Below are 21511 nucleotides of genomic sequence, written 5' to 3' on the forward strand. Positions count from 1 at the left end.
ACTAAAAGGTTAATTCATCTAGTATTAACTCTTCTTGTATCCATGACTACTACGAACGAGCATTTTTCAGCTATGCAACATGTTAAAATAACACTTGACAACAAAAAAGTTCTGTAAATAATCCTAAATTTCTTTTTGGGCACACATAAATTTCAGATCTTGAGTTTAATTAGCATGGATTGCATTTGAAACTCAGCTGTACATGGGCCTAATCCACCTCCTCCTCAGACCCCTCGTCTCTTGAACCTTCATCAATGGCTTGCACACTGCAATGCTTGGTCTCCTGCTATGCTCATGGACATTCCCAAACCTTTGCTTCTCGACCCCCAACTTGTTGGACTGTGGGCATGACCCCTCCTCCATCTCAGTTGTTTGATAGTCATTCCTTAAGATTTCGAACAGGCTAAAGGTTTGAACAAATAAATACATGCTGTTTCAAGAATTTTGTGAACACAATACCAACAGAAACGCCAAGTAAAACTCAATATTATTCCATAAACACACCTTGGTTTTAGATTATCGTGAAGAAAATATCAGGACAAACACCAAGTACAACTTTCCTCATCAATAAAGTAGCACAGGGCAATTTCTCCGTGAAGTGTGTGTCACTCAATATTTATCCATAACAATCTGGGCGCCGCTCTTCTTCGTCGTCTTCTTTTTTTCCTTTTCTTATCATCATCCTTCCCCTTAGCTTCAGCCATTTCCTTCTCCTATGAGCATTCCTGGCAGCTGGTTTCTCTCCCATCTTCTTCTAGGAGTTTGAGAAACCCCCACCCGAGTAACATCCATGAAACTTTGACAGTAGCCAGATTTCCACAATCAGTGCTTTCATGTTCCAAGTCCCCATCTGTTGCTGGTACTCTTCTGGCGACTCCCGAACAGGATGCATTGCAAGTGCTCCTGGAGTCTCCTGCTGCAACAGTTCAAAAATCTGCAAACATAGATTCCAAGAGGAAAGATTATTATGATGTAGAAAAGGCAGGGGAACTGCTGGCCATTGCATGAGATACATTTACTTCTCAAGAGGACATTATGATTTTTCTCAAGAAGGATTGGGCAAGTGAATGCAGTGTCATCAAAGCTACCAAACAAACAATCATGTACTGATATACAACGAACAACAGCAACATTGAGAACAATCAGTTGATTCACACAATGTAAGGATTTGATGTTGCAAGGGACTTGTTCCTTGTTCATTGAGAAACTAATAGCATAATCGAAAAAAATAATAAGTCAATATTGTGAAATGCCAGAGAGAAACCAAACACCAATTGGCACCCCAAGCATATTTACGACAAAACTAAATTATGAAACCACAAACAAGATCAAATTCGAAGAGATCAGCATGAATTGTAAAGTATGTTCATATGCAAAGAATGGTGTCATCGATCAGGATAAATAGAATTAGACAAAGAACTTACCGCCTATGAGGGCCTACGACGGGGACGGACTCTGTTCAACGAAAGGACTGACAAAGTCAAATCAAATCAAATCTGGATGTGTTTCCTTCCTTTAAGCTGCCACTGGGATATTAGCATTTGTCCTTGAGGGAATAGTTCTTTTGAAAGAGGAGGAACACAAATTCCAGTCCTCTGATGCCACTTGTACAATGCGAGAGGCTTCATCGGGCATCCCAGCCTTCAAAAGGCTAGACACCAGAGAACTCACGGTAATATTATCTGGGGCACAACCAACTGCCGACATCTTCTTAAAAATGCTAATAGCATCAAACATTCTACCTTTCATACAATGCCCAATAATGAGTATGGTAAACGTGAGCTTATCTGGGTTGCATCTCTTCTCCTCCATCTCCGCAACAATCACATTTGCCTCATCTACATTGCCAGCCTTGCAAAACCCATCAATTACGGGGTTGTAAACGAAAGGTTTCGGAATAATATCTTTAAACTTTAACTGCCTCAAAAAATCACGAGCCTCACATAGTCTATTCTCCTTGCACAGTGCTTTAATAAGTATATCATAGGTATGAAGACTTGGAGAAATTTCTTTTGCTTTCATCATATCCCACAGCTTCAAACCCTGGTTGACCTGTCCATTTCGACAATAACCATCAATCAAGGAAGTGAAGGTATAAACATCGGGAATTGACCCAAAAAACAGCATATTCTCGTATGCAGATTCTGCGGAAAGCATGTCCCCAACCTTGCCAAACCCATCAACAATCGCATTAAAAGTTCTTTCATTGGGCATGACTTCACTTCTTATCATCTCATCGAGAAGAAGAGAGGCTTCTTTCATCTTCTGCGACTTGCAGTAACCTGATATGACTGACGTATAAGTCTTGACATCTGGTGAAATACCATTTCTCAATTGAACCTCCTTCAGTAAGTCATGCCCTCTATCTACCTCATGCTTTTTACACAGTCCATCAATAAGTGAGTTATACGTAACAATGTCAGGAGTACAACCAAAAATCTCCATATCATTGTAAAATTCAAAAGCTTTATCAACTTTTCCTACTTTGCAGAGGCCACCAATTAATATATTGAAACTATAAGTATCTGGAGGAAATTGCAATCTCAAATATTCTTTAAAAAAACAAACTGCCTCATCAACTTGATTCCTTTTAACCAACATAATCAGCAACTCATTAAACTTAAATGAGCCAATACCGACATCATTATGCTGAACCTCAGCTAGAAAAACCTTAGCAGTATCAAATTTGCCAGCTTGCACACATGAGGTTACCAAAAATCCTAAAACATGACTGTTGGGCATATGCCCATCACTCCTCATGTGATCAAAAACAACTTTCGCTGAATCATGGAGACCCATATGACAGAAGGACTTCACCAACAAATTGTAAGTCTCAGAAGAATGATTGAGATTCAATTTGTCACTGGTTAATTCCAAGAATTCTAATCCCACTATGGGATTGTTTAACCGCTTTACAACATCAAATGCAATCGAAGGAGACAAGTTCTTACTCAAGTAATCCAAACAACTATCCTGAGAATGCAAATGAACAATGAGAGTGCACACAACTTTAACGAACCAAGAATCCGTATTACATACTAATTCTCTATCACCAAAAGTGCGAGATCCTCCAAAGGCTTGAGAATGAAAATGGGTAATGGAAATTGTTGAGGCTTGAAACCTTGAAAGAAGGCTCTTTGAGAATATAAATGTCATCTGCAACCTCTAGCCATCACTGGCCAAAGTTGTGCATTCAAGAGAGTCCCTCAAAAACCATAACCCAATACACAAAGAGATTCAATTTATCAAACATGCTTTCTCAAAACTATAAACAGAACCCTACCAATCCCTTTGTTAAATCAGAAAACAAATTTCTGTCAAAATGTCTAAAACACAAACAACTCGACCCTACCATACCAAAAATCTGTAGTAGCCACAGTAGCTCATGCCACTCAGAAACAAGACCAGCCAATGCAATCGAAACCAAGCAGCAATCTCATGAACAGAAAGCCACATTAACTATTCAGAAACAAAAGTGCACCCACACCCAAATCATCCTCAACATACAAAGTGTCCGACCAGCACAGAAAAACGATCTGTAGCTCGCAATACCGCACACAACTAACTAGAAGGCCCTATTAGTACTGCAACTACCCTCAAGACGAGTGATCAACTCACTAGTTCCGTTCTGAAATTAGAACGCAATACAGAGATGCGATGGCTAGCAGAAAAACTCACCGTCGCGTGTTAAAAAGGAGCACAATAAACGGCTCCGCAGATTGCTAGAGGAAGAGGAAGAGGAGCAGGTGGACGAAGAATTGCGGAAGTGCAAGAAAGGCTACTTCGAGTTGAGAAGCGGAGCGAGGGTTCAGATTTCAATTCATAAAGATGTGAGCGAGAATGAGACAATCGAGGAAGACATGGGCTGGGCTCGAAATTAGCAGGCTTGAGAAGACCTGGACTGGACTTTGTTTTGTTGGTTTGGGCTTTCAGATTAGGAAAGGTTTCATTGATGGAATTTTAGGCCAACGGCCATTTTCCTTAATTTGGTATCATTATTGTTTCTATTTGCGCCTTAAACAATTGAAATCTACCATTCTAGAAGGAAAAAAGACTCTACAAATCATGATTGAATAAAATTTCTCAACTTCTGCAAAATTATCCAGGGGTATTCTAGTAATTTCACAATTTGACCTACAGTATAAGTGGGAGAGGTATGAGCCAGGAGGACTCAGGAGTATACCTTTGTAAGGAGTGGTAATACACGTTAGGATCTCACTATCGCTCTACAATCAGTTTGTTTACTATGTATGAACCTATATTCTTGAAGTGTTTGAGGTGATACAAGAAAGTCGTAATAACCATAGAAGAGAAGTGCGTAACTTAATAGTTACAAATTGTCTATCACTGATGAGTTGTCCCTTACATTCCATGATATGTTTGTTTTTCACTTTGATTTTGTTATATAGTGAATGAAAAATTAATTATTTTTTCAGTAAATAATTTTAAAAAAATTCTCATAAAAACAGCAGTATCATGCATTATGCATATGCGTAGTGGGATGACGAGACCGAATGGGTTGTCTTTATTAAACTAACAATGAAAATTCAACGAAATGGGTGGAGGTGCCTACTGACTAGCGACGTTCTCTCCACAACAGGAGGCAGACAGTGTTGACCAAACCCAAGCATTTCTGGCTTATCTCTTTTTTTCTTTTTATTTACCTTATTTTTTTCAAAAACATTTTCATTCAAATCAAAAAGAAGTAATTTGATTGGTATGGCTCTGGGGTTTTTCTTATATGCATTGTAAAGTATACAAATTTGTGGGAAGAACCAAAGTTCAAAATTCAATATGGAGTGACTTAATATTCTTTCATTCATTTCCATCCAATCAAAAAGGGTTTTTGTTTTTGGGGGGGATGCATTGATTTCTTCATCTTGATGAAGCATCAGATAAAAAAGACTTTTCTTATCAATTTTATCAATTATTTGATAATTATTAGACACAGTCTTCGTCTTTTTATTACTTTTTGTTCCGGTATCAATCTAGCATGAATTCTCCTATGTGGACCAAAAAGTGTGGACCAAGTTTGTGGACCAAAATCCAATGGTTGTAATCAATCACAACATAAGTGGGGGCCACACATTTATTATGGGACCCACTACATCTATGGTTGAAAAACAAGTCCACAAACTTGGTCCACACTTTTGATCCACATAAGAGAATTTCTAATCAATCCAGAATTTAATATCCATCTTGTTTCTAAGACAAATAAGACAAAAACGGCATCATTTCTCTATATAAATTACTCACATAAAGACTGACCGCAGTGTTAGGATCGCTGCCTTTCTATTTCATTTCTTTCCATCAACTACCAAGAAGCGTTCTTTCGGCAATAAAAGGTATATTACCCACTCTCTCTTAGATGGCGTAGATTACTTTTGTGATCCAATCAGCTGTGATCTTTTCTGGGTTTTTGGGGATATTGGGTTTTCTACTATCTTTATGGGTTTCGAAACCTGTATGAAGAGTTTGCAGATCGATTTATGTTCTTTATTTTGGGTGCATATTACCAGTGACAGATGTTTATTATCAGACACATACATATGTAGGAACAGTTATGGTAATGAAATTGCTTGTATTTTGCTAAGTCAACACCCTCACTGTGTAATATCGGCTTCATTTTGATGACGAATCAACACATGCTGGTTTCAATTTTCTTCCTGATGCTTGGTTCCTGAACATTGGCAAGAAATTATTAGCTTTTTGTCCCCAATTTAGTTGCAGTTTTGTTGGAAAAGCTTTTATAATGGTACAAGTGTTGTCTAATTGTAGCTCTTAATAAAACAGCAGATTTGTATGTCAGTATCTGAGAGCTGTTGTATTTTATCAGAGAATCAACAAATCTTTGATTGCTGTGGCTTTTTGGATGGAAATTGATTTACATATGACTCGCAATGAATTCTGATTTAGATTCAAAATCCGACTTTTGGTTCCTGAAACTACCAATGTGATTGTATTTCATACTTCTTGAACTTTGGTAGACATGAGTGATGAAACAAAAGAGAATGAAGAACAACAGAATCGCTCTGCTCCTCGTCTGAATTCAAGAATCCTCTCATCTTTGTCAAGGAGATCAGTTGCTGCACATCCTTGGCATGATCTTGAGATTGGTACTTTTGCGATGATCCTGTTTCACATTCATAGTTAAATTCTTTTCTTAAAGTAGATGAATTAGTCTTAATATGCTGCCGATTTTTTTCTTCTTCTTCAGGACCTGGAGCTCCCATGGTCTTCAATGTTGTAAGTGTTCTGTCCAAGTTCAACATTAGATTTCGTTGTATAAATAGCCTTAAGAGTCGGAACTTATCAATGAAGGGATTGTGCAGATCACAGACTTTGATTTGATAAGATGCATATGATATACAATTGAACCTTCCCTCGTGTGGGAAGCTGGAAAAACATATACGATGATTAGCTGTAAAAGATTAAAATCACTATTAAGTAAACTGTAAACATGTAATTTCCTTTTCTTGTTTCAAAAAGCAACTTTCAAAGTCCCTGCTTGGGGGTGTGAAATATCGTCTTGAATTATCTTCTTGAAATCGTACAGGTCGTGGAGATCACCAAAGGAAGCAAAGTAAAATATGAACTCGACAAGAAGACAGGACTGATAAAGGTATAAATAAAAGCTTTAGATCTTTAGTTATAATTCACTGGAATGTTCTTTTAAGCGCTATCTTGAAGCTTGTTTCTATAGTAAAATTCTCTGTCTACTTCAAAAACTTTGTCAAGTCTGTCCAGTTGCCTTTAGCATTTTCCTCTTAGATGGAGTATTTTACGGTTCAACTACCCTCGAATGCGGATGGGTAACTGCCTGACCGGATTGGTTGTGTGGATTAAGGACTACAAAATTTTTGTATTACAGAATTTCCTCGCATAATTTTCCCATCAACTGAAATATTTAGTTGTTATTTTTCGATATGGTTTGGAACCTCCCTCATACTTTGTTGCTGTTAACTGACTGCTAGGTTGATCGGATTCTTTATTCATCAGTGGTTTATCCTCATAACTATGGCTTCATCCCCCGCACTTTATGTGAAGACAACGATCCATTGGATGTTTTGGTTCTCATGCAGGTAGCTTTTTGAATTTGGTGTTTGATTTAATAAGGGGAAATTGAACATTTAAACTTATATGTTCCGAAGAAAAATTAATGCTGAGAAAATGAAGTTCCTCCCATCATGATAACCTTTGAGGCTTTATTTTTTTATACGATACTTTCTACAACATCAGTGATCTGCAGTATTCACTAGTCTAATGGTGTGAATAGGAACCAGTCATGCCTGGTTGTTTTCTACGAGCAAGGGCCATTGGACTAATGCCCATGATTGACCAGGTACTTCGTTGGAACTCCAAAGCACTAAAACTTTGGCAACTTTCTCTATGATCACTGTCACTGGTATATATGGTAACTATGATTCTTGTTCTATTCCAGGGAGAGAAAGATGATAAGATCATTGCCGTCTGTGCTGATGATCCAGAGTATAAACACTTCACTGACATTAAGGAACTTGCCCCTCATCGGCTTTCTGAGATTCGTCGTTTCTTTGAAGACTGTACGTTTTGATTTAAAACCTTACTCTGGTAAACTATATATATATATATATATATATATATATATATATATATACAGATTCTTATGGTTATCTTTTAACAAAGTAAGCTAATAGTAGGTTTCTTAATATATCGCAGACAAGAAAAATGAGAACAAGGAGGTTGCAGTTAATGATTTCTTGCCTCCCACAACTGCAGTAGAAGCCGTTCAGTACTCCATGTAAGTCTAATAAAAGGAGAAAAAAAAACCTATTGGAAGTTGTACAAGTCACTTCTTTAACTTACTGGGGTTTTTACATTTCTGGGTTCAGGGACCTTTATGCTGAGTACATCATGCACACTCTGAGGAGATAAAGAGAGAAGGCTATAGATCATATTGACTTCATTTTATCTGAAGAAAAAATGTTTTGCTTTTGAATAAGTTTTCTCATCAACTATATGAACAGCTTTATTTGTTTTGTTTGCTGATTGTTGATTTTTGATTCTTGGAGAGATCTTGTGAAATGTGTCACTGAATGATTATTTACTAGCACATACACTCTAAGCCAGAAATTTCATAATAGTCCAACCAATGTGAATGTAGCTATGGATGTATTAATCTTTAAAAGAGGAGTTGATACTTTTGTCTAAAAAAATAAAGAAAAAGGAGAATTATGGCATGCTCACTTAATAGGCTAATCGTCCTCGGTTCGATTGATTCCTATTGGGAATAATATCTTTGTGGTCACATGTTGGTTTTGAATCAACTTATCCTGTCGTTAGGTAGAAAATTTATATTTTCACAGACCTTACCTGGTCGAGTTTAAACTCATATTGAATGTCCAAACGGTAAATCTTTATAGTGGTGTTTTTGGTTAAAAAAAGAGTTGAGTTTTTTTGTTATGTATAGTACAGTTAAGGCACTTTTTTCTCTTTATATGGGCCACGGAGAATTTCAATCCTCAATGGCCCAATTGTCCAATTAAGAAGAGCCCAATTTGCATTCGAACTCTCTTTGCCGAAAGCCCAATTTTTCGTCAGGCCTCTAACCAAAGGCCACGCGATTCACCAAATGGAAGTCCACAACTCCCGGTCCCATTAGGTTTCCTATGACATGCCTTCTAAGAGATACACTTTGGGAAGCTTTAGTCATACCCCGGTTTTTACTAAGTGTACCTCGACTTTGTTGACTTTGTCTTTTTTTTAAAACCTGCTTTTTATACCCCACCCCCTCACTATCTCTTTCTTTTTCCTCAGAGCACTCACGGTCAACCATTGTGTCGTAGTCGTCCGAGCACCAATCCGGTAACCACTACCACTACCACTAGATTGAAGCCCAAGCCACCACGAACTAAACCCGATCAACCCCGATGAGTTTCGTCCACAGCTGAAATCGCGTTCGAAAGTCTATGGCCACCGCGAGAAAAGTCGTTTGGTCTGGACAATCTGGCTACTGTTGGAGAAAACCAACACCACCTTTGGACTCCTCGTGTCAAGGCGCTCCCATTCCACCCATTTTCCAGTCAAGACGTTGTCGAAAACTGACGACCCTAGTTTGATCCCAAACAAGGCATTTTGGACGATTTTGGTCTCGAATACCGACTCCAGTATAACTATGAGCTGGAATTTCATGTTTTGGACAAGCTTCAACTTGAGAATGACCCAATAGACGACAATATGATCGACAATGGCAGATCTGATGATGGGGTGCGTTTGTAAAATGTCTTAGATTTATGCAGTTTTTATGTATTTTTAAAAATTTAGAGTTTTCATGGGTTATTATTAACAAGGGGTGTATTCAGTAAAAATTGCGGTGTGACTAAAGCTCCCCATATACTTTTCAACTCTGGTGAGTGGCGACACAGAATCTTTGGAATGAAAAATAAAATGTTGAGTTATCCATCAATAATCTAAGGGGAAGTCCCTTTTATATGAATTTTGAATTATCGAATTACCCTTGATTGTGGACTAGTTTTTGGTGGTGAATCCTCTAAAGATTTCTTGTAGATTTACTTCATGTTCGATGATGAGTGCTCCTTGGTATTCCGAGATCTTTTGGTCACCTAGGATTCCCAAAATTATGCATGTTATTCCATACCGAGAAGGACAGGTCGATGTAACATATGGGTTGGCCGAAATACTCCCCAATCCGATCTCCTCTTCCTCGGTCTATGTGGTGGCACTTGTTAGTGTCTCGTTGGAGGGATATTTTTGGTATTATCAGATACCAAGGAGAGAGAGCCTTGAATGAAAAGGGTACAACAAGAAATTATTACCGAAATGGGGGCCGGCTAAAAACCGGGAAAGCGACTTAACAACCCACCCCGAAAGCTTTTAACGGTTTCTGAGAGGGCACAGTAGAGCCTATACACAACAACTATATTTAGTGTGGGGTCCATGAACAAAAGAGTAGTACTAGCCTACTAGGCATGGCATGGGGATGCTGCCATGCTGGCTTAGTGGCTCTGCATTGTGTGTGTGTATATATATATATATAGACACACACACCCCTGCCGCAGCAGCTATAGCCGGTGCCGGTGCCGGTGCCTAAACTTTGTGGTCACACTGTTCAAGTGGTGATGGAAAAATTTATGATCCCCACTTTTGTTTTGTTTTATTACAATCATTGGATTTGAAGTTTACAAAGTTGGTTTACATAGGATAATTCCTCTATATATGTGTATATATACATGTATATGAATTCTCCTATGTGAACCAACTTTATAGACCAAAATCCAATGGTTGTGATAAAGCACAACATAAGTGGGGGCTACATATTTATTATGGGACTTATTATATCTATGGTTGAAAAACAAATCCACAAAATTGATCCACACTTTTAGTCCACGTAGGAGAATTCATGTACATATATATATTACATGTATATATATGTATATATATATATATATATGCATTAAGATATACACACACATATACATATATGCATTAAGATATACCCACACATATATATACAAAGGTCACGCCAACTTTGTTGACGTGATTGATCTTTTCTCACTGTTCACACCACCAAAGATGGCGTGATCGTTTAAAACTTACAAAGAACACGCCATTGACAGTGGCGTGTAGTGCTATTTTGGGAAAAACTTTCACTCAGGTGTTATATTGGGACATATTATGAGGAAAAGTGTTATTTTGGCAAAAAACTCCATCTTGTATTCAAGTTTTCTGGTTTTATATGTGCCCCTGATCCCAGACATGTGGGCCCACAAAAATTACCCAATTCACTATATTATTGGGTTTGATTGGTACTCACAACACAAGAAAAGGTGCATAGATATATATGGATTTTGTGTATTAGCAACTAGCTTATATGTACATGTATAGCTATTAAGTTCTACACTCTTGGGGGGCACATATATGATATGAATGAGAGTTGTTGCCATTCGGTCACACTCAAGATTATTGGATTGGATCGTGCAAGATGGGTTGAGATAAATTATATCTACCTAATTTGCTAGGTCCTTAAAATAAGGAGCCATTGGCGGATTCACTATTCTGATATTGGAATCTCAAAATCGAAACACACTAGAATAACATAAAATGCTAGATCTGTTGATTCACGTGTATTCACAAATTCTGACATTCTTCAATCAGAGAACTTCAAAAGACCAAACGATTGAATCTCAAACTCTTTCTAGCGGAGTTTTTACAGAAAAGTTTATCGTTTTGACCACACTAAATGTATGAATTTCAATTTCATCATCAAATTTTATATTTTTCCTCTGGATCCGCCTAGCATAATAAACACGTGAAACAAGACAAAAACAAACAATCAAGTTGCCCTGAAGTATGATTCTGATACTTCAAGGCTTAAATTAACTATTGAAAATCTCAGCCCTATTCACATCAAAGATGTTATCCACTTTGGATTTATCAGTTCTCGTGGATACATCGGGCATGCATGACTCTTAGGATGCGTTTGAATTGAGAGATTGAGTTTCCTTCTAATTCACTTGTTTGGATAGTTCAAAGAAAATTACGAGAAGAGATTTTAAGAGAATTGAGAGGAAGATTTCATTCAACTTTTATCAAAATAATTCCTCCCCGAAATGAGGTTATTTGGAGGGAATGGAGGGCTAATTAAATTATTTATAAGTTAAGATCCTATTTTACCATTGTACATAATACTTTAACATAAAAAATAAGGATAAATTAAACCAATTTTCTTTCATTTAATTTTTTATCTATCAAAACACGAGAGAGGAAAAGTATTCTCCTATTCATTATCTCCCCTCCCCTCCCCTCTCCCAAATCATTCAATCTAGACACACTATTAGTGTGGTAGGGACATGGGCATCCATATATACCACAAGATTTGAATTTATCAAACTGATGTGTGATATTTAACATTAGCAACATCAATGCTAAACACTTAGTTCTAGTATATTTCCAACAGTTGAGAATCGTACTTCATGACCTAAATTGGATCCTCTACTACAGAGCCTGTGTCATATAGCCATATATATGGAGACAATGTATGTACGAAACGTTCATTTGTACACAATTTTAACCTTACATCCTATAAACTAAGACAAAATTACAAAAAAGAAAAATCATGTCACACCCAAGAAATGCTCATTTAGAAGTGTCCTCACATAGCCACATAGGGTACAAGAAAGACATTTGTAGACAATCTTATCCTCACATTTTATGAGACATTCCAATGCACTCACATCAATAAAATATTATCCGTTTAGAGTTTATCGATTCATAATGAAATATATCGGATCCACATGACTTTATTTTTTTTAGATCGTTACCTATCATACTTAAGCTTCAAACATATCTTATCATATGAGAGATACTTGACCTTTTTTCTTATAAATAGACTACATTGCTTGGTACTCTTTCGTAGCGATGTGGGATTACAAGTCTCTCGACACATTCATCAATGAGATTTGGATTTGCGTTGGACATGTTAGGTCCAAGTTACAATCAGACAACTCATCTAGTCACAACAAAAAACATAAAACGTGAGATTAATTAACGGCGCTAGCTAGTACTGCATGTGTTTGTGCAGGTACTCTATCTAGCCAGCTAGTGGTCCTCACAAACTCGCATTGAGCCTAGCTAGAATATACACAGAAGAACAGCTGCACTTGCACCTCTAATTAATTAAACATTGCAAATGCATCGCACTTAGCCACAGAAACAAAAAAGTAAATCATTTATTTGAGAGAAAGATGACGACTTTTCATCTGAATAAATGATGAAAGAGTGTCCTCCAAAGATACACATATAGATTTACACCGATAGGTCTTAACTTTAGCTTAAGGGGGATCAGCATATATATATATATATATATGTACAGAGAGAGAGAGAGAGGGAGAGAGGGAGAGAGGGAGAGAGGGCAGCATCTCCTGCAATGCATCATTATTCTGGGTTTAGGCCTAGCTAGCTATGATATAAAGTCATGACAGTTCCTCGGAAATTCTTGGTAAAAGCTGTTACTCACAACCTTCTTTGTGCATAATTATAAGGGATAAAGAAATACGCTTTATACTCTCAAAAATACCTCTACTTTGTTTTGGACCGAAGGAGTGATCCAAACTAACCCTTCGTTTTCTTTTTCGTTGTCGCTGCTGATGTTGCCATTAATAGCTGATGTGTAATGATATTTGACGTGGCATTGGTCAATAAAATATCGACACCTTTCATCATTTTATATATGATTTTTTTTAAAAAAAAATTCCATCAAAAGCTGTCATAATCCAAACCTCTCCATATAATGTTATCCCCTAACTACAACAAAAGTATGCACTTATTAGAAAAAGAAAGCTCTTTTTGCTGCTGCATGTGTGCTGTTTATATGCACAAGTGACTAGTGAGCTTCGGAAGCTAAGCTAGAGAAAAAGTAAAAGATCACACATGCAGCCTATATAGACAAAGAAATTGTATATATATAAACTAGCTAGTTTGCTTTTGCTCCCTGTAATGTTCTCTTCTGATCCTGGTTAGTCTACTTTATCTTTTGAACTTACCATCATCATCTTATGTAACCGAGAAATTAACCATCCAACACAACAGTTAAGTGGCCGTAATCTTCGACCAACAGCTTGTACCATGTTGACGAAAAATAAGACCGTATTCAGCTGAAATTCATGCGGATAAGGGTCCGAAAATGGGACAAATTTGAGTTTTGTTTTATAATATTTGAAATAGTTAGTTTTTATGCACGTGTTGACGATGATTGACGTGAGATAAGCCCTATATGATGTGGGGGGTGTATATTATAGATAACAGTTGTATTTTTCAATGTTTGTTCTCTGGGGCTATGAGTGCCATTTTGTCCATAATGCAGGGATATCACTCTCCATTGTAAAGTATTTGGTGGCCAGAAAGAGAGAGGTACAGCTTCCAGCCAATAAAGTGTGAAGATGGAAGTGGACCACTTACTCCATAATTCAATTGATGCACGTAAAAACCAGCTTTTAGCTAAGCTCAAAATATATCAAATGTATATACCCGATTGTAGTACGTACCGATATATATCCAAAATATTTGAAAAGTTAGTAAGGCCCAACTTGTAAGAATTCTGGAAACTGAGAAAGTCCTAAGGTTTTTTATTGGTAAGACACGTTTTAAAACCATGAACTCTTAGAAGGTCTCGAAATTCTTGTGATGGGTTGGATTTACAATGATGGTCAAGTTTGGACAAATAAGTCAATTGATATTTCCTAAAAGAAACGCAGCCATCTTTTCAACATCATGTTCGTGGTGTAGGGTCAATGTTTAATGGTAGAGCTTTGAAGGCCCATAATTTTCAATCTAGAGGAAGTTACGGACCCCATAATATATTTTCGAAAAGGGAATCTTGTGCCCTACACTACTTATTGGGACTCCCTCTTCTATAATGGCAGGGTTCAGGCCCAAATTCTCACGTTTAAGGGGTCTACGGGCCACTTTAATATTATTACACATAATTTATGTTATTTCCTTATTTAGTTTGGTTTCCCTTTTCTAATGATTTTAGGGTTTCTCTTCTAGTATAAATACTCATTTAAGTTGTAGTCGAAGGTAGACTTGACTATTATTAATATAAAAGAAAACGAGGTTCGTTCTCAATTTGTGGAGATCTCCACGTCTTTCCTGAATCCGTCATAGCACGATTCAGTTTGTTACTTCCGCTTCATCAATTCATTACTAGAATCTTGTGCATGGCTGCACAGGAGATTTTTTTAACATAATGTGGACCTAGTTTGGGCGGAGCTTATTTCAAGCTAAGCATATAAGCTGGAGCCTATTCCAACTTATAGCTTTCTTTATTCATTTTATTCAGTTCTTTTTATATACTAGGGTTGTTGGTCATCGCATGTTATTATTAATTACTAAGTTATACCTAGACATGCACCTTGTTACAAGTACAGATAATTTAAGAGAGAATTAATTAAATACCCTATTGATAATAAACTGTTAAAGGACTCGTTGAGAATAAAACAGCAAGGATATATGTTCCTTGTTCAACTACAAGAGATATATTCCTTGAATTCCAAGGGCTTTCACTTACCAAACCCCCTTCAATTAATTTGTCAATCAAATAATAAAAATAATTAAGTAATCAGTCAAGTAGCTATAATTTTGACCTTTTTTAAAAAAAAGATATTATATATATATACACACACACACACATATACAGTACGATTTGTTTATAAAGCAAGATCCAGTCAACTCTATGAACACATATATACAAACACACAGAGATAAATATATATATATATATATATATATATATATATATATACACACACATTACTGAAGAACAGAACACCAATAATATTGTTTGGCTTGATGTGTGAATACATAGGGATCCGTGAAGGGTTTAGTGTAGGAGGCGCCAAGTCGATCTTTAGTGCTACTGCAATGTATATTCATCCTCACAAACTTTTCTTCTTCTTTTCACTCCCAGTTCCAGGACCACTACACACAATCAATGACACTACAGCCAAAACTCATAACCTAACTAAACATCGCTACCAACTATTCCATTGCTTTTTCTTTTTTCTTTGAGATAACTAAACATTCCGGTTTCGTTTGAAACTATCTATAGGATAATATGATATTGTTCGGTTGGGGCGGGACCGAAGGACCCGTCTACCGGCCCGTGCCCTCATAATGTCAGTAGAATGTAAGTCATAGGATATGCGACCTAGCTGCAAGGGATAAAATGGAGTGTTAAGATAAATCACACAAATTCTACGAGCGACGCTTTTTGCGGGCGTCGAACTTGGGACATCCTACTTTTTTGGCTTTATGCCCTCACCTGGTTTGCCGCTAAGCTATATGCCCTGGGAGCGGATAGTATGATATTGTTATCTGATGTACAAGTGAACATGCATAGTATATTTCTTATACAACAGAGTGTTTGGTGTTTGGTTTGTTGTTAAACAAAATGATAGTAAAAAATATACAATAATATGTCTGAACTATCCCCAACTAAAATAGTAATTATTTGATTCTTATTATATTTTTCTACGGGAATATAACTATCAAAAATTACCGAATCTCGTCCTTGTATAATATCATTACAAATAACTTGATACGTACATGTAAAACTCATCAATATCCACCAACCAATGTCCAAATTAATCAGATGAAATCCACTTATATCATAACATAATAACATTACAAATAAGAACTATCATGGAGCCTATAATATTGCCTAAAAATATCTAAAATGAATGGCATGACACCAAATATAATAGCCAACAAGTCTCTGAAATACTAGTACAAGTGAGAGTGAGGGTGTTTTTTTTGTTATTTGTCATGTTTACTCTTCTTATTTAAGCACTCCGTATAAAATAAAAAACGAGGTGAAAGTATTTTTATATTAAACATTTGTAGCATGTAAGAGGCATATTTTACATAAAGTTATATTATCCCGAGTTTCTTGAAAACTATGCAAACATCTTATAACATCATTATTATACGAAACCTTGACCTCTTCTCCAAAGAGACGCTAAACCAATTAAAAGAAATGCATATGACAAAAAAAATTACTGGCGAGATCAACTGGCCATCTGGGTCTAAATACTATATAGTCAGGAGAGCCTAACATATATGAAAACGACACATGACCTGAACCAGATTAATAAATGGCCCCCCCATCTCCCAAAGTATAATAAAACCCTCCTCGATCTTTACTTTTCAATCTCATCAGTCTCTCAAGGGGGATCGTTAACTATCTAGCTCTCTATCTCTCTCTCTCTCTCTCTATATATATATATATATATATATATATATTTATATATTGTATATGCCTGGTTCTTTCTACAGGTACTAGGTCAACAACATGACCAAATTGTCTTGTCCTTATTGAATTATATGGAGCTTGTACAACATTATTAGGGTTTGAGTGGGGTGTGTGTGTGTGTTTTGGTCAAAGAAGAAGGGCACCGGCCTTAATCATTAAATTACTGTAGGCTAGCTAGGGGATTGGGAGGATAACTCATAGCTCATCTTCATTTTTATTTTTGCCTCTCTTTCCATCTGGGTCCGCACAAATCTTGAACAAGATATTCCATTACAAGTTCTAAAGGTTAGTCTTTCTTTTTACCACACATATACCCTTGTCATCAGCCACCCACCTTTTTCATTTTCACTCTCTCTTCTTTGTTCTGGTTGGATTTGTTTTCCCCAGCACAATCCTGCAGAATGTGGTCATCATGATGAACTTTGTTGAAAAAAGAGAAAACCTACTCGCTGCACACATGCTATGTTCCGCAGAGGTTGGCAAGAGCTTCTTTCACAGCTTCACAAGACTGAATTGAATTAGTCTCGGAGAACTGAACTACCTTGATCTGAATCTCTGGAACTCACAGAAGATCAAGGCAAGAAGAACAAAAGGAGTGTAACTTTGATAAAGAAGACGAACACGAGAAACCCTTTTTTTCTTTCTCTTCCACATCCTCATCTTCTCTGCTAATTTTCCCAATAATTACACCCAAAACCTTATCCCTCTTTGGGGCATTTGATCAGTCACAGCAAGTGCACAAAAACCAAGACACACCACCTGTCAATTTTCACAGCAACAAGAATCTAGACCTTATGGAATTATCACTAGGCGGCGGTACTAGTAGCGGAAGATCAGCAGGAGAAGGAGGAGCTGGAGGAGGAGGAGGAGGGTGTATTGAGAAAGAACACATGTTCGACAAAGTAGTGACTCCAAGCGACGTGGGGAAGCTGAACCGGCTAGTGATCCCAAAACAACACGCGGAGAAGTACTTCCCACTCAACTCCTCATCAACCGAGAAAGGCCTTCTTTTAAACTTTGAGGATCGGAACGGGAAGGCGTGGCGATTCAGGTACTCTTATTGGAACAGCAGTCAGAGCTATGTGATGACCAAAGGATGGAGCAGGTTTGTGAAGGAGAAGAAGCTTGATGCTGGAGATGTCGTGTCGTTTCAACGCGGTGTTGGCGAGTCAGGTAGGGATCGGTTGTACATCGACTGGAGGAGAAGGCCTAATCCCCTCGAATCGACACCGATTCAGTTCCAGTTTCCACAGGATCAGGGGCGGTGGGGGAGGCTCTACTCAATAGCACAACCGCGATTCGGGTCGATGAATTATAATTTGTATCCTTATCATTACAATCTTCAGCAACAGCAACAAATGGTGATCAATTCAGTTCCAGTTGTTCATGGTACCAAAACCGCGGCGCCGGTAAAGCGGCTTAGGTTGTTTGGTGTGAACATGGAGTACTGCAGTAGTAGTACTAGTGCACAAGATGAAGTAATCTCTCCTCAGTTAGCTTCAGCCGGTTCTTCTTCTCCTCCTCCTCCTCCTCCTTCAAAATTAAGGAATTCGCCGTTTTCTGCAATGCAAATTGAGTTTTCAAAGAAAGGGAAGTCTTCTTCCTTCTCGGATTTTGATATATGAGCAGTACTGAATTGAGGCCTGGAAGACAAGACATGGAAGATAAGTCTTGCTTTGTTGTTGTTTTTTTTTTTTTGGGTTCAGATTTGAAGCCATTGCATAACTAATAATTATCAGATGCATTGGAATTAGAGAGTGTAACTACGTACAAGGAATTGAGTCTCTTTTCAATTGTGTATAACACATTATATGAATGTATATATTAGCATATATGGGGATAGATGGCTATCTGTAGCCAACGTAGTGCGAATTGTTTTTGCAGTTTTACACCTATTCAACTGTCCGAATGTCATGTTGAATCGAGGGTTCTTGGTTACCAAAAATGTATACATACTAGCATATATATATCTTGTTTTCCTTTAATAGGACCTGGGGGTTCTCCAACTGTAATTTGGGTTATTAGCATTGTTGTTCCTCTGTACAGTTATTGATGATCAGTGATCACTACTGCCTGGTACGTACTCTTCTCTCTTTTTTGTCTCTAATGTCAGTAATTGTATGGTATAAAGCACGACAATCGGTGGCTGGTTCAGGTTCATAAGTTTTGTTTATTCTTTTTCTTTAATTCTTGGTTTCAATTTTCCTTGTTTGGTTGATGTTCTTGCTGCCGCCTAGTTAAGCAGACTCGCAGGGGTGAAGCTAGCGCAGAAAGTTGCAGCAATAGCTAGCTACTACGACTGTAAAAGGTACACATACATGTATATATATTTATTTAAATAACATGAATTTTTCTTGTTAAGTAATATATATATATATATATATATAGTTATATATACACATCATTCTTACTTTCTTAGGGAATTGAAATGAACATACAGCTTGTGAGCAGCTAGCTAACATTGTTGTGTCTCGATTACTGCATCAAAAAGGCATGCCCTTGGAACTGCTCAAATAAATGCTTTGTTTAATGTTATTATCATGTGTAGATGTAAGAATTTGTGTTGTTTTATGGTTAATTAATTCTGTGTGAACTACTATATATTTTGTGTGTGACATGATTTGAATCTTTAGTTGGATTGATCATGATGGAAATGAAAATTAGATTTACACACACACACACATATATATATGTATGTATGTATAAATATATGTATATTGTCTATTCTAAATCTGATGATAAAGGAGAGAGGATAAAAAGTAAAAAGTAAATTTATTATAAATAAATATAGTTGGAATAGGGAAAAATTGAGTTCCATTTCTGCCAGATCAGCAGATTTAATTTGGTAATTATATTACATGCATGAAATTATTATTAAATCTGCATCAGAATGGAATAACAACCTAGGAAGAGTTGAGTCAGGTGGCTAGTCCAAATATATAGGCAAGTCGCATAGACGTTTTGTTTGTGTTAATTTTGGACCTTTTGAGTTCCCTAAATATAGATGAGAGTGTACATATATATTCCTTAAATTAGTCAAGCCTTCTTGTTCTCCCTAAATTTGTCTAATACTTGCAAAAAACCGTTCAGATAAGATGCAGGAGGGTTCATGATATATAGTTGAGGAGGGTTCACGATGGTTGAGCAGGATTTCAATATGTAGGTTTTAGACTTACATTAATGATTATGCCGTTACTAATCATAGCCACTACTAAATAATTAGTAGTGTATATATATAATCTATGTGCTAGGTATATATTCATCCTTGGCACACATATAATATAAGCTTCAAGGAAAACATGAATATTTGACCAAGCTCGTATGCATGGCCATAAATTAAAGAATGCACCATCAATTAAGTTGGACAATTTGGCTTTAGACAAAGAGATTAAACTTCATACATAGTGACATTAATCAAGATTAAGCATGAACAACTTGTTAATACATATGAAGAATATTTTACTGCCGGTTGATGACATTTTTGTTTGATAAGCCATGATTGATTTTTTTTAAAAAAAAATTATTATTATTAGCACGAGAGAGGGAATTAAATCTTGTCATGGTTCAAGTTCTAAAGATTTAATTAATTTTTTTAGATTTATACTTAAGGTGTTTAGCTATGGTAGTATTCATGCTTAAAAAAATAGAAATTTGTCCACCACTAATTTTTTTTTCCATAAAAGAAATCTTTGGAACATGGTAGCTCTTGATTTGAGATGAATTAAGGATCATGCATTCATGTAGAAGTGAAATACCATGCTATTCCATCACTAATTTAATGCTTAATTATGCCTACACGAGCTTGACATGCATCTATATATGCATTATCCATTTAGTGCTAGTTCAGACATTTTATTAATTAGTTATATATAATTGTTTAGAAATGTAAATGTTATTAGTTATATATACAAGAATTGCATCTATGCATAATGCATTAGAAATTTTGAAGTCTCTAGTCTAATTAATGTTGATCTCAATCATTAATTAAGTTTTATAAAAAGTGGACTTAAGTCAGGGGAGGGAACTTTATAGCATGGTTTTCAATATATATTATCATGAGGGAGGGAGGGAGGGATTGATGTTAGTTTCATTGACAAGATTTTCTGTGTTGCCTTATTATAAGCTTGTTGTGATGGATGATATATAGTATATATCCAAGTCCTCACCCTATGAAAAAAGGATTGGGTGTGGGATACATGCATCTACCTATTGACTATTGTAGGGTTAGGTTTTGATAAGGAAACCAAATATTGGATGGATGGGTGAGTCAGTCTCTTTAGTATTCACGTTAGACATATAGTTAGAGTGTGTTTAGATTGAGCGATTTGAGAAGAAAAGAGAAGGGGAAGTGAATTTTCTTTCAATTTTCCTTTATTTGGATTATTTATAGAAAACATTAAGAGGAGAGATTTGAAGAGAATTGGAAGAAGATTTCATTAAATTTTTGTCAAAGTACTTCATCCCAAAATGAAGTCGTTTTAAAACCATGCAGTCATCCTAAATACACCAAATTTGCTAGGCTATCTGCTACTACGTACATTCCCTTCACCAAAGACACATCCCTAAAAATTGGCATATTGTGGTTTGTATATCAGTATAGGTTAGGGTTTACTGTATATAAAGTATTTTTTTATAAGCATATATATATATATATATATACTTTCTACAGATGAAAGTAATGTATAGTGCTTAGAGAGAATT

At 36.5% G+C, this 21511-nt stretch overlaps 3 protein-coding genes across 5 annotated transcripts; 2 read left to right on the forward strand and 1 right to left on the reverse strand.

The window, feature by feature from the left end:
- LOC119982736 (pentatricopeptide repeat-containing protein At2g06000-like) lies at nt 1–3800 on the reverse strand. 3 transcript variants are annotated; one of them, XM_038826261.1, is made up of 3 exons: nt 1425–3800; nt 505–934; nt 1–385 (listed from the first exon to the last, which is right to left on the reverse strand). In XM_038826261.1, exon 1 carries the CDS (start codon nt 3154–3156, stop codon nt 1516–1518), a length of 1641 nt encoding a protein of 546 aa, XP_038682189.1. In that variant the 5' UTR covers nt 3157–3800; the 3' UTR covers nt 1–385; nt 505–934; nt 1425–1515. The 3 variants fall into 3 exon arrangements, with proteins under 3 accessions (XP_038682189.1, XP_038682188.1, XP_038682187.1); XM_038826260.1 differs by having other exon boundaries at nt 1–403; XM_038826259.1 differs by having other exon boundaries at nt 1–934.
- A 1429-nt stretch (nt 3801–5229) lies between these two features.
- On the forward strand, nt 5230–8128 carry LOC119982106 (soluble inorganic pyrophosphatase 1-like). The gene is made up of 9 exons (XM_038825309.1): nt 5230–5345; nt 5988–6116; nt 6218–6246; nt 6557–6622; nt 6975–7082; nt 7277–7342; nt 7442–7562; nt 7699–7780; nt 7872–8128. The coding sequence occupies exons 2-9, from the start codon at nt 5990–5992 to the stop codon at nt 7912–7914; spliced, it is 642 nt and encodes a 213-aa protein (XP_038681237.1). The 5' UTR covers nt 5230–5345; nt 5988–5989; the 3' UTR covers nt 7915–8128.
- Nucleotides 8129–16824: 8696 nt separating this feature from the next.
- Nucleotides 16825–18652, forward strand: LOC119982312 (B3 domain-containing transcription factor NGA1-like). The gene is made up of 2 exons (XM_038825614.1): nt 16825–17095; nt 17198–18652. Exon 2 carries the CDS (start codon nt 17605–17607, stop codon nt 18433–18435), a length of 831 nt encoding a protein of 276 aa, XP_038681542.1. The 5' UTR covers nt 16825–17095; nt 17198–17604; the 3' UTR covers nt 18436–18652.
- The last annotated feature ends 2859 nt before the right edge of the window (nt 18653–21511 follow it).

Source organism: Tripterygium wilfordii, chromosome 17, assembly GCF_013401445.1.
Source record: "Tripterygium wilfordii isolate XIE 37 chromosome 17, ASM1340144v1, whole genome shotgun sequence".
In the NCBI taxonomy this organism is placed as follows: Eukaryota; Viridiplantae; Streptophyta; class Magnoliopsida; order Celastrales; family Celastraceae; genus Tripterygium; species Tripterygium wilfordii.

Bases quoted from the DNA above. Each gene is read 5' to 3' on its own strand.
- LOC119982736 (XM_038826261.1), bottom strand. From the start codon at position 3,156: ATGACATTTATATTCTCAAAGAGCCTTCTTTCAAGGTTTCAAGCCTCA.
- LOC119982312 (XM_038825614.1), top strand. From the start codon at position 17,605: ATGGAATTATCACTAGGCGGCGGTACTAGTAGCGGAAGATCAGCAGGA.
- LOC119982106 (XM_038825309.1), top strand. From the start codon at position 5,990: ATGAGTGATGAAACAAAAGAGAATGAAGAACAACAGAATCGCTCTGCT. The intron at 6,623-6,974 runs GTATAAATAAAA...ACTGACTGCTAG, and splicing joins AGAAGACAGGACTGATAAAG to GTTGATCGGATTCTTTATTC. The intron at 7,563-7,698 runs GTACGTTTTGAT...AATATATCGCAG, and splicing joins TCGTCGTTTCTTTGAAGACT to ACAAGAAAAATGAGAACAAG.